Below are 21,838 nucleotides of genomic sequence, written 5' to 3'. Positions count from 1 at the left end.
AAATTAAACTACAACAATATGAAAGTTTTCTAAAACAGCTAGCACCTTCTCATTATCAACGCAATTTACAGATGGACTTTTATATAAATAAAAGCTTCTGATGAGAAACGTGGCATATGTGTTACATATTCTGCCTTCCCTCAAAGCAAAAGAAAACCCTTCAAAAACAGAATCCTGAAATCTGTATCATCAAGACTGGGAGAGGTACATAGCATGCACTGCAAAATACTATTAAAGTATCATGGAGAGTATTGGAACCACAGGAATCCTGGGGCTGCCGCTCTTGCCTGACCATGCTGTGATGCAAGTCCCGTGGCTCAGCAGAGAGCAGCTGTGCATGTTGGTACTTATTGCAATGAATGGGACAGGATCGTAGCTGAAGAGCATGCAGGCCAGTCAATATTGGCTAAAAGGTGATTAAATAGGATACAGAGAGATGTATAACTTGCTTAGGTAACCTGTGTAAAACTGGTGACACGATGCTCTGCCTCGCTAAAAGGCACCAGAGCTGCCCGCTTGACTGATCCAGCTTGGTTCTACTCCTGTGAGAAGTAAGAATGGTAGGAAATGAAGTTCAGGACACAGCACCTCTGGTTTTTTGCACTGAATATTGCTTAAAGTAAAATATACATTATTAATGTGTCTGTAACAGCATTAGGAGAGCCCATTTTCTTCAAAGCACTGAAAAATATTTTGTCATTGGTATATCTTGGTGTTGTTACTGGCCTATAAGTTACATTTGACATAAATTAATTATTACTTGCTATTATGATTATTTTAACTAATTATTATACAGTCATACATGTACTAGAAAATTTTCCATATAAACCATCCTCATAGTACTAAAGAACCTAAAATGGAAAAAAATATAGTTTCTACACTAAATAACAATACTGCAGCTCAGACCCACAGACCTTTATTTATAGGACAATGGACTCAGTACAGTGGTCCCACAATTATTAACAGCCTAGTTCCATGATAGTTTTATCTAGTATTTGTTCTCTAATTTCCTTATTATACTGTATTCACCCACTGACATTCTTAGGGACACGGTGCTTTTACAATTAAATTTATTTTAGGTTTCAGTAACTTTCTAGAAAATTCCATGTTAATTCACACCTACTAAGCATGTACAACATTATATGTATTGTTTCTACAAATCTAGTTAAGATTTCTATCAAACTACTAGGAATATACATATGCTATAATATTCACCAAACATTAACATGCTTAATTAAAACTTGCTAAGAAATAATAATTGTTTTGTTGGAATTCTGCTTATTGCCCTATACAACAGTGAATACATATACTTGGTTGTAGACACAGAAGCAAGCCGAAACACACAGACACACACCAATCAGCATCTGGCTACCTTGTGCAGTGTCCTCACAGCAAGTGGATGCCTCAGCTGCCTTTCATGTGCAAATCTGCTAATTGTACACAGTTTGATGGCAGTTCCTGACTTAGATTTTTTCATTTGTGGTGTAAGCGATGAAATGACTGGCACATCAACTTGGCAACAGCAGTGTCATATAAACAGGAAAACATGAGAGGCCGGAAGTGCAAGGCACATTATGGCATGGCAAAAAAGAGGACACCTTATAAAAAAGCCATTTCTAGTCAATTTTTTAATTTTAAAAATGCCTTCTTTTCCTATGGATCATTTTCATTACAAGAGTGTTGGTCATCTAATAAGTCAACACTCCACTATATCAAAAAACCATGGTGATTAAGAGTATTTAGTGAAGAGTAGGAATTAGGATTAAGATTTTAATGCTTTTGTGTCATGCTTCTTTGACTCAAATCTACTTGAAATTTAGGCACCTTCATAAGAAATATGCTCATAATCTTTGCTTATTGTTGTGTCTCTCTTGAAAAATCCCTAAAGCTGATAAACATTCCCTTCAATTTTTCACCTTCAGCATCTGCATTAGTAAGAAATTTTGGCCCCAAATATGCTCAGCAGAGTTTCAGACTTGGCCAGTCAAAACTGCTTGGCACTAGCTCATCCCTGACTTAATATGCATTTCTTTGTCTTGTCACCTAATCAGTTTGCAGTTCCTGAAGCACAACAGCATTAAGTGCCTCCAAGAATGCAATGAAGACACTGTTTTCTTTTAAATATGGTTGGTGGTGTAGAAAGCCTCTCTTTTATGGTGGAAGCTCAATGACTGGAGTTCATGCCTCAAATGTTGGATAATCCACTTTAAAACTTTTCCTATAGGAAGTCAATATTTCTGTCATCTTGTAGAATAGCCCAATGAGGGTCGTTCCATGTGAAGAAAAGAAAGATTTGGCTAATGAACACAGTCAGCAGTCACATCATACAGCTATACAGTGAAGTAAGAGATGTACCATTGTCTTACTCAGCCCTGGTAACCACCAGCACAGAGGTTTGTGTAAAGTGCACCCTCCACCTCTCCTACTGACACAGTGCTCTTGTGCAATGAAGAACAGAACAACTGAAGGTTAAACTTCACCTGATTTGTTCTACACCCAAGAACTGTGTTTGAAGAGTAACATAAATATTAACACAATCAATCTGAAAAAAAATTATAAGAATAAAGACATTTGTTATAAGAAACAAGAAAACATGACTAAATGTTTGCAGTTGGTACAAAAACGAAATCTCAGGCAGAAAATTACTAGAATCTTACCCATATTTATATTCTTAGATTCAAGTAAGAGAAAACCACTAATGAAAGCCTTTATGTTTGTTCATGTCTACCCCACAGCATGCAATACTATTCAAAAATACCCATGCTAATGCTGAATAAACTAGCATCAGTACTAAGCATTGCACAGACTTACTCCACTTGAGCTGATGTGCCTCCACCACTTTGAGTTGTGCAGGACAAAGCAGTGGGTTAATAATGCACACACAATAATAATGCCTTGGCATCCACTATAACTCTCAGTGCTAGATTGGATTTATCCACTTGGCACCACCTTGTGCCAGAAAGAGGTACATTTTATTAGTCACAGTAGGCAACAGATTCAAGTATCTTAAGCCTTTGAAAAAATAACAATGAGTAGTCAAATGACAGGATCTTATACTAGGATATTAAGCTTTGTAACTTTTTTACCATAAGGCCATTACTTCACTACCATCAGAAGGATTATTAGTGATTTATTTGACATTGTTTAGTGATGCTAGTCCAGTATTCAAATGTACCTATCTAGGATGCATATGGATGCATTTTCACTATACAAAAAAGGTTAAAAACATCATAATGAACTGTTAAAAAAGCAGATTAAAAAATAAACTGCTCTAATGAAATAAGCATGGAGAAATTTGCACTAGCCATACACACATTGTATGACTTTGGGTATCTAAGACTATTAAACTGGTTCCTTTGCTTGTTAAGGATTTAACAAAATAAAATAGAAAAAACCCCCTAATTTTCTAAAAATTTTTCTTATGTATCTTGATTATTACTGTAAATGCAATATTGTATCACCATCACCCAAAACTCACAACCTTACATCAATTTACCTTAAATAACATTACGAGTTTGTATATGCTGTTGTAAAAGAATTAAAGAAAGATTTGGCTTCAACACTAGTAACCTCAATAAAAAAAAGAAAAGCATCAGAGTATTTTAAAATTAGAAACAGGCTTACCTCTTTGCTTTCTTCCAGGTCTGATTCACTGCTGAACTCCTCTGTGTTTAAATTTTCAAAATCTGATTCTCCAACAGCAATGGGCACTGTCACAGTGAGACTTGGGTTGTTTATGAATGACATGTAATCACTCTCATCAACAACATATTTTTCCACACTGCTGCCTATGCCACTGGTAGTTCCATTCCCATCTTTGAGATAGGCAAGGTTTTTACCTATGTCTACTATTGTATGGTTGGAAATACAGCTGTCTTTTTTATTGTTTAGGTCTTCAAGAGGTTTGATTTCATCTAAAACTTTCTGTTTTCTAACAAAAGCTTTTTGGATGAATTCACGCACTTTTCTCTTCACATAATCTATGCCTTTCTGAATCCTTGCCACAGCAATCTGGAGATTGTTCATTTCATTATCATCGTCTGTAGCAGCAAGGTTGTCTGAACTAAATGAGCTCAGCAGCAAGGCCAGAAATAGGTTGAGTACCTAAAATAAAATAAGGAAAAAATTATTCTTATTTTTAAGTCATAAAAGATACATCATTAAGAGATTTTTCCATATGAGATAATTTTTATTTCACATGTAACACTTTATTTCTATGCACCTTCCTGCTATTCTTTTCAGTTCATAATCCCTGTCCCCAGCATTTTATTGCCTTGCCAAAAGCACTTTCATCTGGTTTAACTTCACTAATACAGGTGAAAATCTGAGCTGTTCCTTGACTGTCTCCTCCACAATCTGCAGTAATGCAGACCTGCTCCTCAAAATGGAGAAAGACATAACGAGGCAGAATACAACATAATGCAGTGATTTATGCAAGCTATGTCCACTGTAGTGTTCATAGGTCAGGAGAATGTAGGCAAATACCAGTCTTCTAGAGTTCAACAGACCATAGCTTTAGTACCTCTAATTCAGAATACAGTAAAATATTGTATTTGGCAAGTATATATGAGTCTATCTTGGTCCTGGGCAGGAACACTAGCTAAGAGACAGTGTCCACAAATGAGGTACACCCCAATTTCAAGAACCTATTTCACCTCAATTTTAAGAAGCTATTTCAGACTTTCTTGCATGACATTTTACAAACATGCAAGAGAAATTTGGATAGCATGCAGTTATGACAGACCATGTGCAAAACTGATTAAAACCCATTTAATTAAAAATCAGTTAGATTATATTTGTCAGTTCCTCCTGTTCAAACTTGCAGAATATTTTATAAGATATGCCACAGGACTCACATTAGTCTGGTGAGTGACTTAGTAGTGATGACTGTGGATAAGCATATTTATAAAATTTGTGGATCGTACCAAAAAGAGAACAGATGCCAGCACTCAAGGAGAAAGGACTACAATTAAACATCATCATGGTTTATAGCAAATTGGTGAACTGATTCAAAATCAATATGTTGTTTAATTCTGAAGTACTGTTGTGGAAAGGATTGTTAAGGAAAATGAAAAGTATATATACAGAAAGTGAGAAAATTGGCAAGGCAGAAGTACTACAGAAAGGGGTATAGAGGCTGCATCAGGAAAGCATCCAGTGGTACAGAAATTACATGTGTTATTTGGGGATGTACTACAAGGAATGCTGAGTACAATAAATGACAGTATCATTATTCCACATTATTCAGTACTTGTGTCTTTATTCAAAATGTTGCTTGGGAGGAATTCAGAAACCAGTAGCAAAAGGGATAAGCCATTTACAAATCATCACTTATGAGAAAAAAATTGAAGAGTTAGGCTTGCTTTGTTTCCCAGAGAAATGACTGAAAGCGGAAACAGTAAGCTTTTAATAAATGTTGTCATAAAGACCAACAATTTTCCATCAATATTGAGACAATTTAGTTTACTTGGCTGTAAAAGTGAGTAAAATTAGATGTTTTTTTTTAAAGGCACTCTTAACCATAAAAATAATTCAGCACTGATGTTATTAAAGAGATTATAGACTTACTGAGATTTAAAAGAAAAATAGACAAACCTTTTTCATAGATAATCAAGTTATATTTGAACTTGGTGTATAGAAAGGGCAAGTGAACTACATGTTTTCCTGAAGTCCTTCTCTAGTCATCATTTCATATTTCTATATCATGAAAAACAGGAGATATGTCCTAAAAGTTTAAAAAAAATCTCCACTGATTACATACCACTAGGTTTCCAATCACCATGACCATCATGAAGACTGTAAGGCACATGGTTTGGCCAGCAACCTCCATGCAGTCCCACATGGTTTCTATCCATTCTCCACACAGCACTCGGAATACAATCAGGAAAGAGTGGAAAAAGTCGTGCATGTGCCAGCGAGGAAGTTCACAGTCACTGGAGATCTTGCAGACGCATTCCTTGTAGCTCTTCCCAAAGAGCTGCATCCCAACCACAGCGAAAATGAACACAATGATGGCCAGCACCAGGGTCAGATTCCCCAGAGCCCCCACTGAGTTGCCAATAATCTTAATCAGCATATTTAGGGTTGGCCAAGATTTTGCCAATTTGAAAACTCGAAGCTGCAAAACAGAAGAATGGTATATGGTTCTTTGTTATCGAATTGTAATGAAATTACTGCTATACATTTCATATTTCAGTTACTGTGTGTCTACATCATGTCTCTTGTAATCTTTAGGATTTTAAGTTACAAAATTTATTTTTCCAGTTCTTTGTACAATATTACATATCAGCAGTGTTAAGTCCTGATTCAAGTGATAAGAAATCAAAAATAGTATCTGTATGCTTATTACATTGAAATTATCACAAATACTCCTATTCAGACTTTGACTCTTTTGGTGACTTTAGGTATTTATAAAAAGTTTTACTTGTTAAAGAAGTTGAACAAAAGAGTATTTGTCCTGCAAACTCTGAGAAAATATTACTAAAAATAAATGAGCATGTAGGAAACGTGATCAGTTTAACAGGACCATAAGTGTATAGTCTCTTCCAGATTCTTTAATCTTAACAGGCAGTGAGATGGAGGAAATGGTTTTCCTAAAAAGAGAAACAAGCTAGAGTTGTTAATGAGAGACATAAAAGTGACTTGCAAGTATCTTTAACAATATATTTTCTGTCTTTTTAAATAAATGTATTGTGTCATACAAAGCTTGTCATACAACATTGAGAAAAACAAGGGAAAGTATTATATAAGTAAGTACAGCTTGAAACAGACAAAAATGAAATTATTGGAAAGATACAGCAATTGTTCAGACAATTGAAAGAAGAATACTAAAATAAATTAATATAAAACTAAATATTATTTCATGTGATGATTTTATGTTCCATAAAGGAAACACATAAATGTCAAGTTAAAACCAGAATCTACTACTGGGAGAGAAGTCAATCCAGACAGATTTTAGACTTCAGGCAAAGTACAGTATAATTCTATGCAGATAACTAGAAAAAACTTATTTAAAACCCCTTATTTTTAAAGGGGATGTATTTAACTTTAATTTCAAGTTAAATACTTTTTTTTTTAATTTAAGGCAGAAATTGAGTTTGATGACCAGGAACTCTAGCTTCATGTGTCTCACTGCATAGGTCTTTTCAGAAGAGTGTTTGGACACTGAATTGCAAGCTAGCCTAGTCTGCAGGAAGACCAAGGTATTTTAAGTCCCTGTTCATGAAAGAGATATCTAATAACAGACAGAGACACTGTAGTGACTTCTGAACAGAAAATCTGTCAGACAGCAGATAGACCCTTGCAGAGGATGATACAGAGAAGGCTGGTAGGGATGAAAAGCCCCTGGACAATGAAAAATCTTAACACTACTCTCTTCTAAATCTAACCAATAAAGGCAATTGTTAATGGAAGTCTATAAGCTAAAACTGTCAATAAATTTTATTAATTAACTAATTATTTACCAAGCACTAAACTTCAGTCACAGGTAGGGTAGGCCCTGTAGCTCTTGCTTTTTTTTACTCCCTCATCTAGGGAGAAGACTCTAAGAAATACTTCTATTAGAAAAATTAATCCTTTAAGCATACTTTCAACAATAATAGAATTGATGTTGACAATATCTTGAAGGAGAAATAGACATTACTATGATAATATGCAAAACAAACTTGACATAATATATACATGCCATCTAGTGAGTATGCAATTTAGCATTTTGGAAGTTCTGAAAAGATCTTCTGTCTCAGCCAAATATTTAATTTGCAAATGAAAAATGCACAAAAGATACATGTACAAATACAAAAATGTAATCCAGAAACATATTTTAAATAGTATATTTACCAATCGGAATGATCGAAGGACAGATAATCCTTCTACATTTGCAAGGCCAAGTTCCATTAAACTAAGACTCACAATAAAACCATCAAAAATATTCCAGCCCTCTTGGAAATAATAATAAGGATCCATGGCAATTATCTTGAGAAACATTTCTGCTGTGAAAATGCCCGTAAACACCTGCAAGGAAAACACAGCTTCTTACTCCAGTTTAGGAAGAAAATATGTAAAAAGTAAAACTAATGGTATCAACTTGTGCTAAGTTATATTTTCAGCAAGAAATTAATGGTAAGTCTGAATATCTTCTCTATATTTCCATACACTGGGATTAGGAATAAAATTCATATTTGAAACTTACATATGCATCACAGAGTTGGGGTTCCAAAGAAAAAGAATGGGAAAATGCGGTTTTTATCTAGCCTGCTAATATGTATGTATGCCAATATACAGAATATAATCTGATTTTAATGGTCATTTTTACCTTCTTAGAGCTCATCTTTGCCCTTAGACCACCTTTTGACTTCTAGGAATAAAGATAATTGGTCCTATCATAAACTTATTTTATTAAGAAAAAAATTATACAGAAAGTTGAGCAGAATTGTTCTTCTTCATAATGACCTGTGGAAAACATTGTCATTTCATTTCATAATTTCCTTACATCTGTCATGCTTACTGGGTCTTTCCCCTCTAGAAATCCTTGAAAACCCAGATCCTTAGAAGGTGCTAGTGAAGAGCAGAATGGGTGTGGGAATGGAACTGAAAGTTCTCATGCTTTGTAACTATTCAACAAAAATAAAAAAAAAATTCCTTTAATGAGCGTCAATGACAGAAGATGAAGATTTTAAAAATCAAAGCGCATATATTAACTCAGTAGATCTTTACTCTGTAAAGTAAGGGTGGTGAAATTTACAAATGTCAACAACTTAAATTTAAGTTCAACAATCCCAAACCTCTAAATAGTCAACTTTTTATTTTACATGAATGCGCATAAGTCACAAAAGAATTAAAGAAAAATGCATTTTACAAACGTGGCACATCACGAAAGACTTACAAGGTTTCCTACTGAAAGCACACCACTAAACTGTTCTGTCATTGGGTAGTGCTCCATGGCCATGAACAGGGTGTTCAGGACGATGCAGATGGTAATGGCCAGATCAACAAATGGGTCCATCACAATCAAATTTACAATATGTTTGACTTTCAGCCAGGGAGTACAGCAGTCCCAAATCAAGCAAGTGTTAGCAAATTTATACCAGCATGGCGGACATTTCTGTCTGGATTCTTCCAGTTCTAGAGAGAAAAATGAAAATTATTTTAAACATATGTCTCTATTCCAGAATCACCTGAATATATCCTTGAAGCCTAAATGCTGTTTTCCAAGGTACTGTTGACAAACTGTATTGATATTTTGAAGCTAAGACTGCTTTAAGTTAAAAGAAATTACAATTTAAAATAATCTATTAAAAAAAAAGACGCCAAACCCCCCTCCCCCAAAACAACTATACTAAAGATTCAGTAGATAAAAGAACCATTCACAAGCTAATGCTACATAGAATGCAAAAGAGAAATTTGTCTTAGAAACCTGTCATAAGGCTGGGTGATGAGGGGATTGAAAGCAGCCCAGCAGACAAACACTTGGGGTTATTGGTGGCTGAAAAATCGCGTGTGAGCCAACAATGTCAGTCAAGCCCTGAGAGCCAATATCCTCCTGGGCAGCATCAAAACCACCATGGCCAGAGGGCTGAGGGAAGGGGTTCTCCTCTGCCAGGTGGAGTGCTGGGTTCAGCTCTAGGGTTCTCAGCATAACATCAGGTTCAGAGGAGGCCACAGAGATATTCAAGGGCCAGAGCACATGGCCTATGAAGACAGGCTGAGAGACCTGAGGTTACTTATCTAGAGAAGAGAGGGCTCCAAGGAGACCTTATTGCAGCCTTCCAGTACTTATAAGGGGCCTGCAGGAAAGCTGGAGAGGGAGCCTTTATCTGGGAGTTGAGTGAGACGATGAGGGTGTACAGTTTTGAACAGAAAGAGGGTAGGTTTAGATCAGGTAGTGGGCAAAAATTCTTTACTGTGAGAGTGGTGAGGCCTTGGCACAGGTTGCCCAGGGAAGCTGTAGATGCCCTGTCCCTGGACGTGTTCAAGGCCAGGTTGGATGGGACTTGGAGCAATCTGCTCTGGTGAAAGGTGCTCCTGTCCATGGCAGGGGGGTTGGAACTCTAGAAGATCTTTAAGGTCCCTTCCAATAAAGTATTTAAAAATATCCTCATGAAAGATAAGCATTTAGAGCAAGCCTGAAGTCAGACAAATATTTATGGTCCACATGTGCACAACTGCTATTACCTTCCAATTTTCTATTTTGGGCATAATCATTTAAGCCTCAACATAATGTTTCAACCTTTCTTACAAAAAATTGCTTGATTCCATGATTCAAAGTAATTGTATTTAGCCTTACAGAAAGAAGAACATGATCCCTCCTTTGTGAAACAGGAGGTCTGCTGAATTGGTAGATGGGGATTGCTCTACTGCAAGAAGCATAGCCATTTCAGTAACCTAAAAAGTGCTTACCCCAAAACATAGCTTCACTATAGAAAGACTACATTGAATAATTGGTTTTGCTTGAATTTAAATTGGAAACTTGCTACTTCTACCTCAAATCTATCAGTATGTTGCAAGCTTGACTCTTTTTCCAAATTTGTCAGTCCCAAATTAAAAACAAACAAACAAACCCCAAAAAAACAAAACAAAACAAACCCACCAAAACCAAAAAATTCCAGCCCCCCCCCAAAAAACCCCAAAACATCAAAAAATCCCCCCCTAACTCTATATAGAAATCTTCTCTTGTCTGTACCCTCTAGGCTGAAATAGCTGCCTTTAAACATCACTACCACTTAATGCATTGCACATTTAATAGCACTTTTAAGGCATTGTCATACAAAAAAAATCTGTGTTACATACCTTCCATTGTGTTTGTAAGCATGCTGGCTATACTCATTGCTCTTTGCCTTGCACTTGGGTCTGTTAGGTAGTCCATAGGAACATGGTAAGAACTAGAATGTCTCTTTCTTAAGTCAGTTTCTGTAGTAGTGCCCTGAAAATAAAGCACTGATGAAATAGCTGATTGATTGTACATTTAATAACACTGTAAGTTACTGTAGAGCTCTCCTGGTTTAAAACATGGCTGTCCCACACCATGCTCCAGTTCTATTGAGGCTTCACAACAGACTAAGGCATGCCTGACTCTGCATAGAACAAATAGTCAAACACTGCAGCACATTGCTCTTGTGCCTGAAGAATATATTTTTAAGTATTTTGCTGAAACAGGGCTGAGATATTGAAGCAGATTTCAGACTAAAAAATATTTCAAAGAGCTTGTCAATGAGCTCTGCTGTAAATATCTTTCTATTTAGGCAGTGAAGTCTTTTTCTAAACATGAAAATGCACAGCCCACACAGCAAGTAGTAAAGGAACTAAGCATAAGTGCATTTTCTTAAGATAACTCTTAATTTAGAATAAACTATGAATTTCCTAGCACATTTTTCAGACAAATTAAAAAATATTTAGTAATGTTGACATAAAAAAAAACCCCATAGAAAAATTAACTATATTACAAGAACACTATCACAACCCTTTTAAGTTGTACTACCAGGGTAACATCAAAAGTTTCATGTATGGACAGCAGGAAGCTAAATGGTAATTTAATATATTCCATTAAGTAAATGTAATTTTTTTCCATTTTGATATCCTTTTGATATCCTTACAAGCACAGAACCATCCAGCTAAGTCTAAGCATAATGAATCAATGGGTGTAAGACTACACAAACTAAATTCATTCAATGGTTGACTATGCTATTCTGTTAATTCCCAGTCGATTCAGATGGATTTTCACATATTTAATTAATGAGAGCTGGAAAACTTCAATTTCTCCTTTTTCTTATAGCTGAAAAACATGAGCGGAGCATTCACAGCTTAGCCAGAAAGGTCATCATTGCCATGTGACTACATTTGTGGAAACAGTGACTGATCATACAGGGAGAGAATATCATGCCTGAGCTATTGCAGACTTCCTTACATTGCTAGCAGTGGCTGCTTTATCAATCATCACCTCTGGCAGAAGCTGTCCCGTAGGCGATGTCAAAGCTGGCGGCCCACCAACCAAGGACACCACTCCATTGCAATCCACAGTGCTGTGCATCTTCCCGTTTGCTGGAAGTGCAGGTACTGTTCTGGATGACCTACTGGCCTGGCTAATGTTACTGTTGCGCCGTTCTCCATGTCTATGAGGAACAAAGAGAGAATCTCTTCTGCTCTCATTGTCTTCAAAAGTGCTGTGTTCATCATCAGCAAAGTCGTTTTCTGACCCTACATCCTTTGCTCGACCTCTGAAGCTGAAAAGACTTGTTCTGCTGTTGCGCCTTGGGGAAAACAGGGAGCCACGAATGCTCAGCAAAGACTGCAGGTAAATAAAAACAATTATCAGATGAAAATCCTTTAAAATACAACATTTTCATACAGAGGAAAAATCCACAATGTCTTAAAGGGTAAGGTCATCTACAAAGAAATGAACTGGTACAGTCCCCCCCTAATACACTCCCTTTTGGGTAGTAAACAAAGAGCACATAAGTGACAGACAAAGACTAGTTATTTTACTGCTTTGGATATATGATATCAATCAGTTTAATTAGAGTAAAAAAAAACTGCTTGACAGAATTGTTTCTTCTGCTATTCTGCCTATGTTACTACCAACTGTTCATAAACTGAATAAGTAGATCTAGACACTCTTTACCACAGGCTAGCATTAGTATGACAGGCTGAGTAAATAAAATTTTAGGCAAATTTTCTGTGACCCAGTCTGCACACAGAAGTAGCTCCAAATACTGCCTGTTTTAAAAAATGTACGTATCTTATCAGATATTAGTCAAATAGACCATAATAGGTTTCTAATTTCTTTTTTAAAGTGTTAGCTATCCCGAATATGCAACAATTTGCCTGAAATTTTGTATAAATAGGTTTGCTAATCTTCATCAGTTTACTCATTGGAGTAAGTGTTCTGCTATTGGAGATCTCCAGTCTTAGAGTGAAAATAATGCTCTAATCTTACAATTAATTATACACATTCTTAATTTTAATTCATATCAGTAATTGCCTTGACTTCATTGGTAAGTATTAGCACCTGATTTCACCCAAGACCTCTATGAACAGCAGAGATGATACATAACAAAGCAGTGCCTTTGTTTCTCTTCTGCAACTTATCTTTGTGTACCTGAGCCCCATTGTACCAGGGACTGCAAAATGCAGAACAAAAAGGCAGTCTGCAAAGAGCTAATCATTTAAATGCAACAAAACAGATGGATACAAAAAGAAAGGGAATACACAGAGGCAAAATTGATGAGTATGATAAACAGTCATCTTAGCTCACCTGAAGTCACTTCCCTGTCAAGCTTTCTGTAGGCAGCATGGTAAAAGAGAGTTTTAAAGAGGGATTTGAGGAAAGCAATGAAGTGTTCTGTGAAAACTCATGGGAGCTTCTTCCAAGCATGAATGGCAGCATACCAGAAAGAGCTCAAAGGAACTAGTTTGGAAATTTAACAGGAGGTTATGAATGCTGCTTTGGGTCAGTCAAAGCTGGGACTTGTTTACTGTAAGTAGACAAGGTGGGTTGGGAGGAACTTTAGGTACAGTATGTTTTATGATAGTAAAAAAAAAAAATTATTTAGGTAAATATGTTTACTAGCAGATTAGAGAAAAGCAATGGGATAGGTTAGTGCTCTTTGCAACAACATTCTTGATGAATACAGCAGTAAAGAGGTCCAAGTTAAAAATTATTCACAGTTGTGGGTCCAGAATAGAGTTAAAAAAAAAAACAAAAAAGAAAAAGAGAGAGAAAAGGGATCTAGCAAAAGGCCTTGTGGAAATCCCTTGGAAAATTGTCAAAAGGGTAAACGGATCTCCTAAAGCACAATTAAACCAGAAGAATTGAGAGGAGACAAAGTTATGAATGTTAGGAAGAATAAGATTTCAAGAGGAATAACATGGTCATTTACATTGAAAGAAAATGAAATGCCAAGGAAAAAGTAAAAGATTATATATAAGCCTGAGTTTTCTCTAGGAAAATGATATTAAAAACTGGTGAGTGGAACTTCTGTTAAGTGGTTAGAATCCAGAGTGAAAAGGAACTAGGGTTGGAAAACCAGAGGGGAGGTGATTTCTAGACTGTCATAGTCAAACAACTGTAAATGAACTTGGAGATGAAAAAATGTTAGAAGAACAAGTTGTATGAGGAATGCTTAATTTCTTACAAGATGGATGAATTGAGCTGCAGTTGAATAAGGCTGCAGTTTGAATGAAGAGATAGGCAAGAATATGCACCTAGGGGATCAGATGGATCTTCAACATGAAGTTGAAGTCAATTGACATGTGTGAAAATTTGTATAAGGAACAGAATGAATCATGAACTAAATTCAGCAATGAAGCCTCACAGAGATTAGTTAGACAGTTAACAACATAAAACAGTGGCAGACCAAGGAGGTGGGGTGGGGGGAAGGATGCATTACTATTGAGAAAGGAAATACATTAGGAAGTGAGTGGAAGGAGTGGTAGAAATAGAAATCCAGAAACATTATATTCCCACCACAGTCTGATCTAAGGACACTCCTTAGTAAGAAAATATTAGATGAAGAGGTCTGAGCTCCTTTGAGAATGGAAGGCTGGAGAAAACAATACATGAAGAGAGTATGAACACTCATGATCAATAAGGAATGAAACAGGCTTTCCAGAGACAGAAATAGAAGAGAATTAAAAAGGCAGGAATGAGTTTAGTAATAATGACTAAAAAGAGGGAGAAAGCAAGTCATAAAGACCAGGGAAAATTAAGAAGATGGAGATAAAAGGAAGAAGCATATTGAGACACAAAAAGGGGCAGAAAAATGAGAGAATGTATGCAAGATCTGGATTTGCAGCGCTAAGGGGGGAGTGAGAAGTAGGTAAATGAAGAGAAGCTTTGAAAACTGTAGGAGATAACATTACAAAACTATCAAATGAAATAAATGGCTGGATGGGAGATGCAGATGACACACTGAATCACTGGTGTTGCAATGTAAGAGAACACATGCAAAGACACATTGCCACACAAATTTCCACCTTCTTTAAGATAACACAATTAATGTTCTTACATCAATTAATTTCTCAAATTTCACATGAGCATTAATGTAATTTCTATTGAGCTTTCTGCATCCCAAATTTTAGTACTCTTCTCACTTGAAACATTACATTTTGTATGTATGCACCATGTTTTGAAGCTACTCATCATGCTGAATACATCCAACTTGATGGGGAGATAGGTCCATTTTAATTAAGAAGCTTGAAATACAGCTCATATTAATTAATATATGTAATTTTGATTTTTCACACAGTAATTCAGAGTAAAACCAAAATCTCTTAAATTCTTACAGTTTCATATTTGGCTGCAAGTTTTTACTTGTTTAGTCTTTGATTTAGGATATTAATGAATCTGTGGTATCTTGCAAGAATTAACCAAACTACTATACAGGGCTTTCTTTATATGATGAGCAGACAAAAACGGTGTTTAAGAGGTAATAATACTATGGTACCTGGTGTGGGGAAGAGAATCTCTTTTCATATGTCAGTCTATTCCCCTCAATGGAAAATCGGAAACCTTTCTTTTTGATGCTGTCCTCTGATTCAGATTTGTGAAATTCTTCCCCATCCTTCTCCTCGCCTTCAGACTGTTCTTTTTGCTTTTTTTTCTTTCTTCTATTCCTTCTCTCTTTAGCACTCTTTGAGCTCAGTTTTGATGCCTCAGAAGAACTTTCGGAGAATCCACCTATTCCACCTACTCCACTATAATCTCTTGAGTCAGCTGCTGCAGCTGCTGCCGCCGCCTATACATACAAGCACATGTGCAATTTACAGCATTTGTACAAATACATACCCCACTCATTATTTCAAATTTATTGCCACTCTTAAAGAAATTATTATTTTAAAATAAAGCCAATGTTTCTACTTCACCAAACCCAGCATATCATAAAAAGTGTAATTTGTGAAATACCACAGGAACCATAATTTGCCATTGCTCCATAAACCAGGAACAAGACTAACCCAAGGGAAAACTGTGCTGTCATAAAACCAAGTTAAAAAACATCTGTTTCAGATTGAAGCAATATGTTGCAATGAATTTTTCATCTGAAGTAGTATGTAAAAATAAAGAATCAAGGCTCAAACAAGTGGTAAAATCCCTGTTAACAGGAAGCAACACTTTGCTACAACATTTTGATGGGTTTTGAATACTCCCAAGTCTATTAAAGATCGTGTGTAATGTTGATATCTCTGTTTTGCAAATAATAATCAGAGATTTGTGTTAAACTACGCACTATTATATACTTGGTGTTGTTTGATTTTCAAAACATGTGGAGCATTTTATTAACATTTATTTACAATCTGTGGTAAAAAATAACCAAAAAAAAAAATCTCAGAATTCCCCCTAACAGATGGGAACTGACCAATGAAACAAAAAACCCTGACTGCTGACTTTAGTCATGTGCTTATATGGAAGACATAGTTCAACTTCTGCTCTATGAGGCCACGTGCCAAGCAGACATTATAAATTTTTCTATTAAAGATTTGAGAGCCTTCAAAAAATGAAAAGTAATTTCAAAGCAGCACACAATCATTACATTTGTACCACAGAAGCATTTTCTTTGGTTTCTCCACTTTTCCCAATTCTCTTTAAAACTGGGAAGCTATGGCTTTCTGCTGTGAGAGATAGGCAGAGAGTAGAAAAAGCCAAATATTGCTGAAGCACCATCACCTACAATAGTTTTACTTCTGTTACTTATATAAGCACAATTACTTTTTGAATTTTTTTTCCACATCTCCACCTCCATTTCAGATTATCACAGAATGGTTGAGGTTGCAAGGGAAACTCTGGAGGTCATCATATCCACCTCTCCAGCAGACAGGGTCACCTAAAGCAGGGTGCCCAAGGACCATATCCAGATGGTTTTTGATTATCTCCACAAGCACTCTGGGTAACTTGTTCAAGTGCTCCGGTAAAAAGGTAATTTCAATCTCCAATTTGAAAATCCAATGCTTTAGCTTTCTGGTTATTATTTTTGTCACAAAATTAACAGGTTCACTCCAACCAGCAGAAACAGTGCAATGGAAAACATTAGAGATTGTTTACAATATGAAGGAATTATGAGGCAAAGTAATATATTGTTAGGAGTAGGGGAGTAAAAGTTTTCTCATACATGGACACAAAGCAACTGTTCACGGTCATGAATGGAAGAAGAAATTTTACTTTACAGGGATACCTGAGCTTCTTCCTGTTGCTTTTTCAGTTGTTCCAGCATTTGCTGAAATTCTGCCTCTTTCTGCTCAGCTTCTTCCATTGTTGCTTGATTCTGTTCTTCATAGGCCATGGCGACCACAGCCAGGATCAAGTTGATCAGGTAGAAAGAACCCAAGAAAATGACCAAAACAAAAAATATCATGTATGTCTTCCCAGCAGCACGCAGAGTCTGGAGAAAAAGAGATAATACACTTTTTTAACAGACTTTAACTACTGTTGCATAATAAGTTAGCCTCTGTGTTATAATTTAGAAATATAAGATTGATTTATGTTAGCAGAAGATTATTTAGTTACTTTTTCCTTATAGAAATAATATTATATCTTGAATACATTATTATATCTTGAAAAAGTTTTGTGTCTACTACTGTCAAGGTAAATCCAATTCTGAATAGTTCAAAACTTATACCAATATGAATCTACATTACAGCCTTTAAATTTAACAGTAGGTGGGGCCACTGATCAGCATCTTACCTTCCTGTCTCATCAGTCCCAAACTACACTGCCACAAAAATAGTGCATTATACAAAATGTTACTGTGGAGAAAATTACAGTCCTTCAGGTAAGGATATGTGTAGTTCAGGGACAAGGTGTAACCTTTTCAAACAAAACATATTTTTACTAGACTGCAAATCAATTAAACATAGCATCTCTTTACAGCATGTTTGGGTAAGAAACTTTAACAACTTAAATTCATTTATTCATTTAAGTAAAAAACCAATAATGCTTAACCATCTTCATAAAATAATAGCTATTCCTTATAATGTATTTAGGAAGCACATGGGATCCTAAATCATGAATAAGGGCCTTATTGTGTTAGACAACAATTTACATATATGAAATTAAAGACAGTTTCTGTTTCAAAGGCCTTAGGGACAAGTGAATGAAAATAACTATGCAAATACTATGTAGCAATGGTATTGGTGATGGTGCTGTTATTTTAATAAGTCCTCACCAGCTGGTAAAGATTCTCCCAAAAGTCCTGAGTCATCAATCGAAACAGTGACAAGAATGCCCAACTGAATGTATCAAAACTTGTGTAGCCATAGTTGGGGTTTCTACCAGCTTTCACACATATATATCCTTCTGGACATTGACTACAAAAGAAGAGGAAATGCTATTTTTAACAACTACTCTACATTACGATATGCTGCAGTAAAACAAAATTGTTCAGGAGTACCAGTTGCTAATGAAATTATGAACAAGTAAAATGTTATTGTACATACCTCAGATAAAAATATATAGCTTATTATTTTTCACTTTTTAATTCTACTTCCTAATAATATTTCAATGCTTTAATAATATAACTAATAGTATTCTACCCTTCACCACAATTTGTCATAACACATCTCCATCAGGACAAGAGAAGAACATCAAGTAGCATGGCTGATAAACAGTTGTTAGCAAGCTGGCAGCAACAATTATGCACAGATCATTCATGTGATTACCTTTACAAAAGTAGCCTAAGAGGCTGATGGAAGTGCCTGTGTAAATTCAAATCACAGAGATGGCTGTATTTAAGTATAGCTTCAAATGCAAAACATTGGTAATTTGCAACTCTACAGTACACTCGATATTGAGGTTGACTACCTGAGCTATTCTAAGAAGCTAATTATTTTTCTTTGATGCATAATGAAAAATGATGATCATTTCTTACCCTGCATCTGAGCTATTGCCACACAGCAGTGCATCATTTTGTCCTTCCAAGAAGTAGAAATGACCTGTTTAAAAAAAAATCAAAAAGGTGATGAGAAAGATAATATTTATACCTAATGAAAATTGAGCAATTATATAGACTTTTACATTTGGAAGAAACTAGCAGAGCTAACAAATTGTTCAACTGCAATACATAGTGGTTAGGAATGAAAAAAGCACGGAAAGTATTGTTTTGACAGGAAAATTATTTGTACAGAATCTTCAAGTTAGCCTTTAGAAAATAAAAAGTTAGTTATGCAGTTAATTCTTAGCAACCTAACCAAATTATAAGATACAAGGGTTGGAATATCAAATTGTGTATGTTAGCAAATCAAAAAAATACCAGGAAAATGAGGCAAAGGATGAGAGCAATTCTGTGCCTTCATTCATGCATTTTGATATATAACAATTAGTACTATGCATTCATAATTATCAATTACATATTTTTATCCAAGTATTCCTTGAAAAAAACCTGAACTATGAGGGATGAGATTTTTTCCCTGTAGTCAGCACCAATGAGGCCACACCTCGAGTGCTGTGTCCAGTTCTGGGCCCCTCAGTTCAGAAAGGACATTGAGGTGCTGGAGCAGGTCCAGAGAAGGGCAGTGCAGCTGGTGAAGGGTGTGGAGAGTGAGTCCTGTGAGGGGCACCTGAAGGAGCTGGGCGTGCTTAGCCGGGAGAAGAGGAGGCTCATTGCTCTCTACAACTCCCTGGAAGGAGGGTGTAACCAGGTGGGGGTCAGCCTCTTCTCCCAGGCACCCAGTGACAGAATGAGAGGGCACAGCCTTAAGGTGAGCCAGGGGAGGTTTAGGTTGGACCTAAGGAACAATTTCTTCATAGAAAGGCTGGCTGGGCATTGGAATGGGCTGCCCAGGGAGGTGGTGGAGTCACCATCCCTGGAGGTGTTAAAAGGAAAGACTGGATGTGGCATTCAGTGCCATGGTCTAGTTGACAAGGTGGTGTTAGGTCATAGGTTCGGCTAGATGATCTCAAAGATCTTTTCCAACCCTATTGATTCTGTGATAACACAATATATTCAAGAAATTTCTAATTGGATCTTGATTTGAGTGGCTGGGGGAGAAACCACGCATTTATTGTACCTTACACAAAACTAATACACAAAATTCTGTAGCAGGGGAATGTACTCAAACATTTAGGCTAACTACTAAGATGAGGTAAAATATAATTTAAAGAGACAGAAGGCCTAAAAGCCCCCAACACATTCTTCTATTTTATTTTTTTTTCCTTTCTTTGCAGCAGAAAAGGAAACACATTTTGCCATCAATTCCTAACTTGCAATTCTTAAGGTAAAAAGGGAATCTCTAATGGAGATTTTTGGGTCAGGTGGCACATTAAGCTAAAATTTCCAGAACTAGGTATGTTCTGGCTGTTCTCAGGAAGCAGATGGTTCTGTGAGATTCATTGCCAGCTGGCATGGACTAGCTCAGCTGGCATGAACTAACTGAGGGCTAATGCTAAACAGACAAGCAGGGAATTGCAACCAGCTCCTACTGACTGCTTCTACTCTGTCACCACCGGTATACAACAGAGGCAGCATAAAATCTGCTTATTTTAGAGAGAGAGAAATTATGTCCATAATTTATATATCTGCAATTCTAGTCTCAGATATCATATAAGAAATCAATGCATTTTCAGACATTCTGGTGATCACAGAGTCAGAGCCCATGAGACATCTCACACCTACTTAAAAAGAAGTTTAAAGATGCAGACAGGGCCCAAGCAGAACTTGCAAAAACTCTCTGTGGGCCTAATTCACATTCTTATGTGGCACAGCTCCACGTTCAGTCCACTACTTTGGAAAACAAACAAGATTTTTTTTAATACAAAAATAATAAAGATAAAGTAATAAAACCAGTAAATATAAGTTTGTAGAAAATATGCCATATACAAAACTGTTCCTGTCTCCTGCCACCTTAATAACAGAACAGTCATGGGTACAAGTCCTACATTACACTTCCAGATACAAACAAAGGAAATATGTTCTGGCTGGAAATATCACAAAACACTTGAAGAAAATTCTTAGAGAGCAGTTGCCAGTGATGCAATGTCAATTCATAAGGGCCTCACTCTGAAGATCTCCCAGGTATCTGTGCCAGACACGGTTTTCTAACAAGTTTCATTATCAATTCAAGGCATGAAACAACAGAAGAAAAATGCATCAAGTATTCTGAAGACATAAGGCTAGGAGAAAAGTATTTGAAATTTAGAATAACCTTTACAAATTGACAAGTTTGTCCAAAAGCAATTAGATTTATTCCAATAGAGACAAGTGGAAAATGCTACACTTGACAAGGCAAAATCAAATACTTAAATACAAAATATCAGGAGGTGGCTGCAGCCGCCACTGTACAAAAAGATGCAATAACTGCCACTAAATACAAACTGATTGTGAATCAACAATACAGTGCTGACATAAAAATGACTTATTTTTGAAGTGTACTAATAGGAATGTTGCATATATGGCATGAGGTGAAGATAGAAATTAGAAGTAATTGCTAGAGGAGTTAGCACCCAATTTAAGGATCTCATTAAAAAAAACCCATGCAAACAAAAAATGTAACAAAAAAAGAGGCGAAATAAAAACAAGAAAAAAATGCCAGACTAATTAGAAGGATTGAAAAAAAGAAACAAATGAAAATAGGTATAGAAAATGCAAAGCAGAAAATAGGATTGCTTGGCTTAGGAAAGACCAGAAATGCAGAGGATAAGAGTTTTTAAACTGTATCAAGACTAATATAAAGTAGTCTATGATTATCTTAGTCCACAGAAGATGTAGTAATATATTCAATCAGAAATTGGGAAAATATAGGCCAGATATTTAGGAAAAAAAACTTTCTATTTGTGTGACATAGTACCAGGAACAACTAAAGGGGAATGGAATGGAATCTGTTCTTCAGATGGCTTTAAGAATAGGTTATCATCCAAAAT

General features: G+C 36.1%; 1 protein-coding gene across 12 annotated transcripts in view; it reads right to left on the bottom strand.

Moving 5' to 3' along the window:
- The window catches only part of SCN2A (sodium voltage-gated channel alpha subunit 2), a 75,828-nt gene that overhangs the window by 22,885 nt on the left and 31,105 nt on the right, over positions 1-21,838 (bottom strand). For 8 of the 12 annotated variants that reach the window (XM_068195726.1, XM_068195732.1, XM_068195727.1 and 5 more), the window contains 10 exons: positions 18,852-18,915; positions 18,150-18,291; positions 17,160-17,366; positions 15,438-15,728; positions 11,876-12,280; positions 10,786-10,918; positions 8,882-9,120; positions 7,837-8,010; positions 5,762-6,118; positions 3,625-4,104 (listed from right to left, as the gene is read on the bottom strand). In XM_068195726.1, the coding sequence (XP_068051827.1) occupies positions 3,625-4,104; positions 5,762-6,118; positions 7,837-8,010; positions 8,882-9,120; positions 10,786-10,918; positions 11,876-12,280; positions 15,438-15,728; positions 17,160-17,366; positions 18,150-18,291; positions 18,852-18,915 (2,492 nt within the window). The remainder of the gene's footprint in view (positions 1-3,624; positions 4,105-5,761; positions 6,119-7,836; positions 8,011-8,881; positions 9,121-10,785; positions 10,919-11,875; positions 12,281-15,437; positions 15,729-17,159; positions 17,367-18,149; positions 18,292-18,851; positions 18,916-21,838) is intronic. The other 4 variants (XM_068195733.1, XM_068195734.1, XM_068195735.1 and 1 more) reach the window with 2 other exon arrangements.

The sequence above is a fragment of the Anomalospiza imberbis genome, chromosome 7 (genome assembly GCF_031753505.1).
Source record: "Anomalospiza imberbis isolate Cuckoo-Finch-1a 21T00152 chromosome 7, ASM3175350v1, whole genome shotgun sequence".
In the NCBI taxonomy this organism is placed as follows: Eukaryota; Metazoa; Chordata; class Aves; order Passeriformes; family Viduidae; genus Anomalospiza; species Anomalospiza imberbis.
Note: the sequence above shows the minus strand (reverse complement) of the source record. Positions and strands in the feature narration are given on the sequence as shown.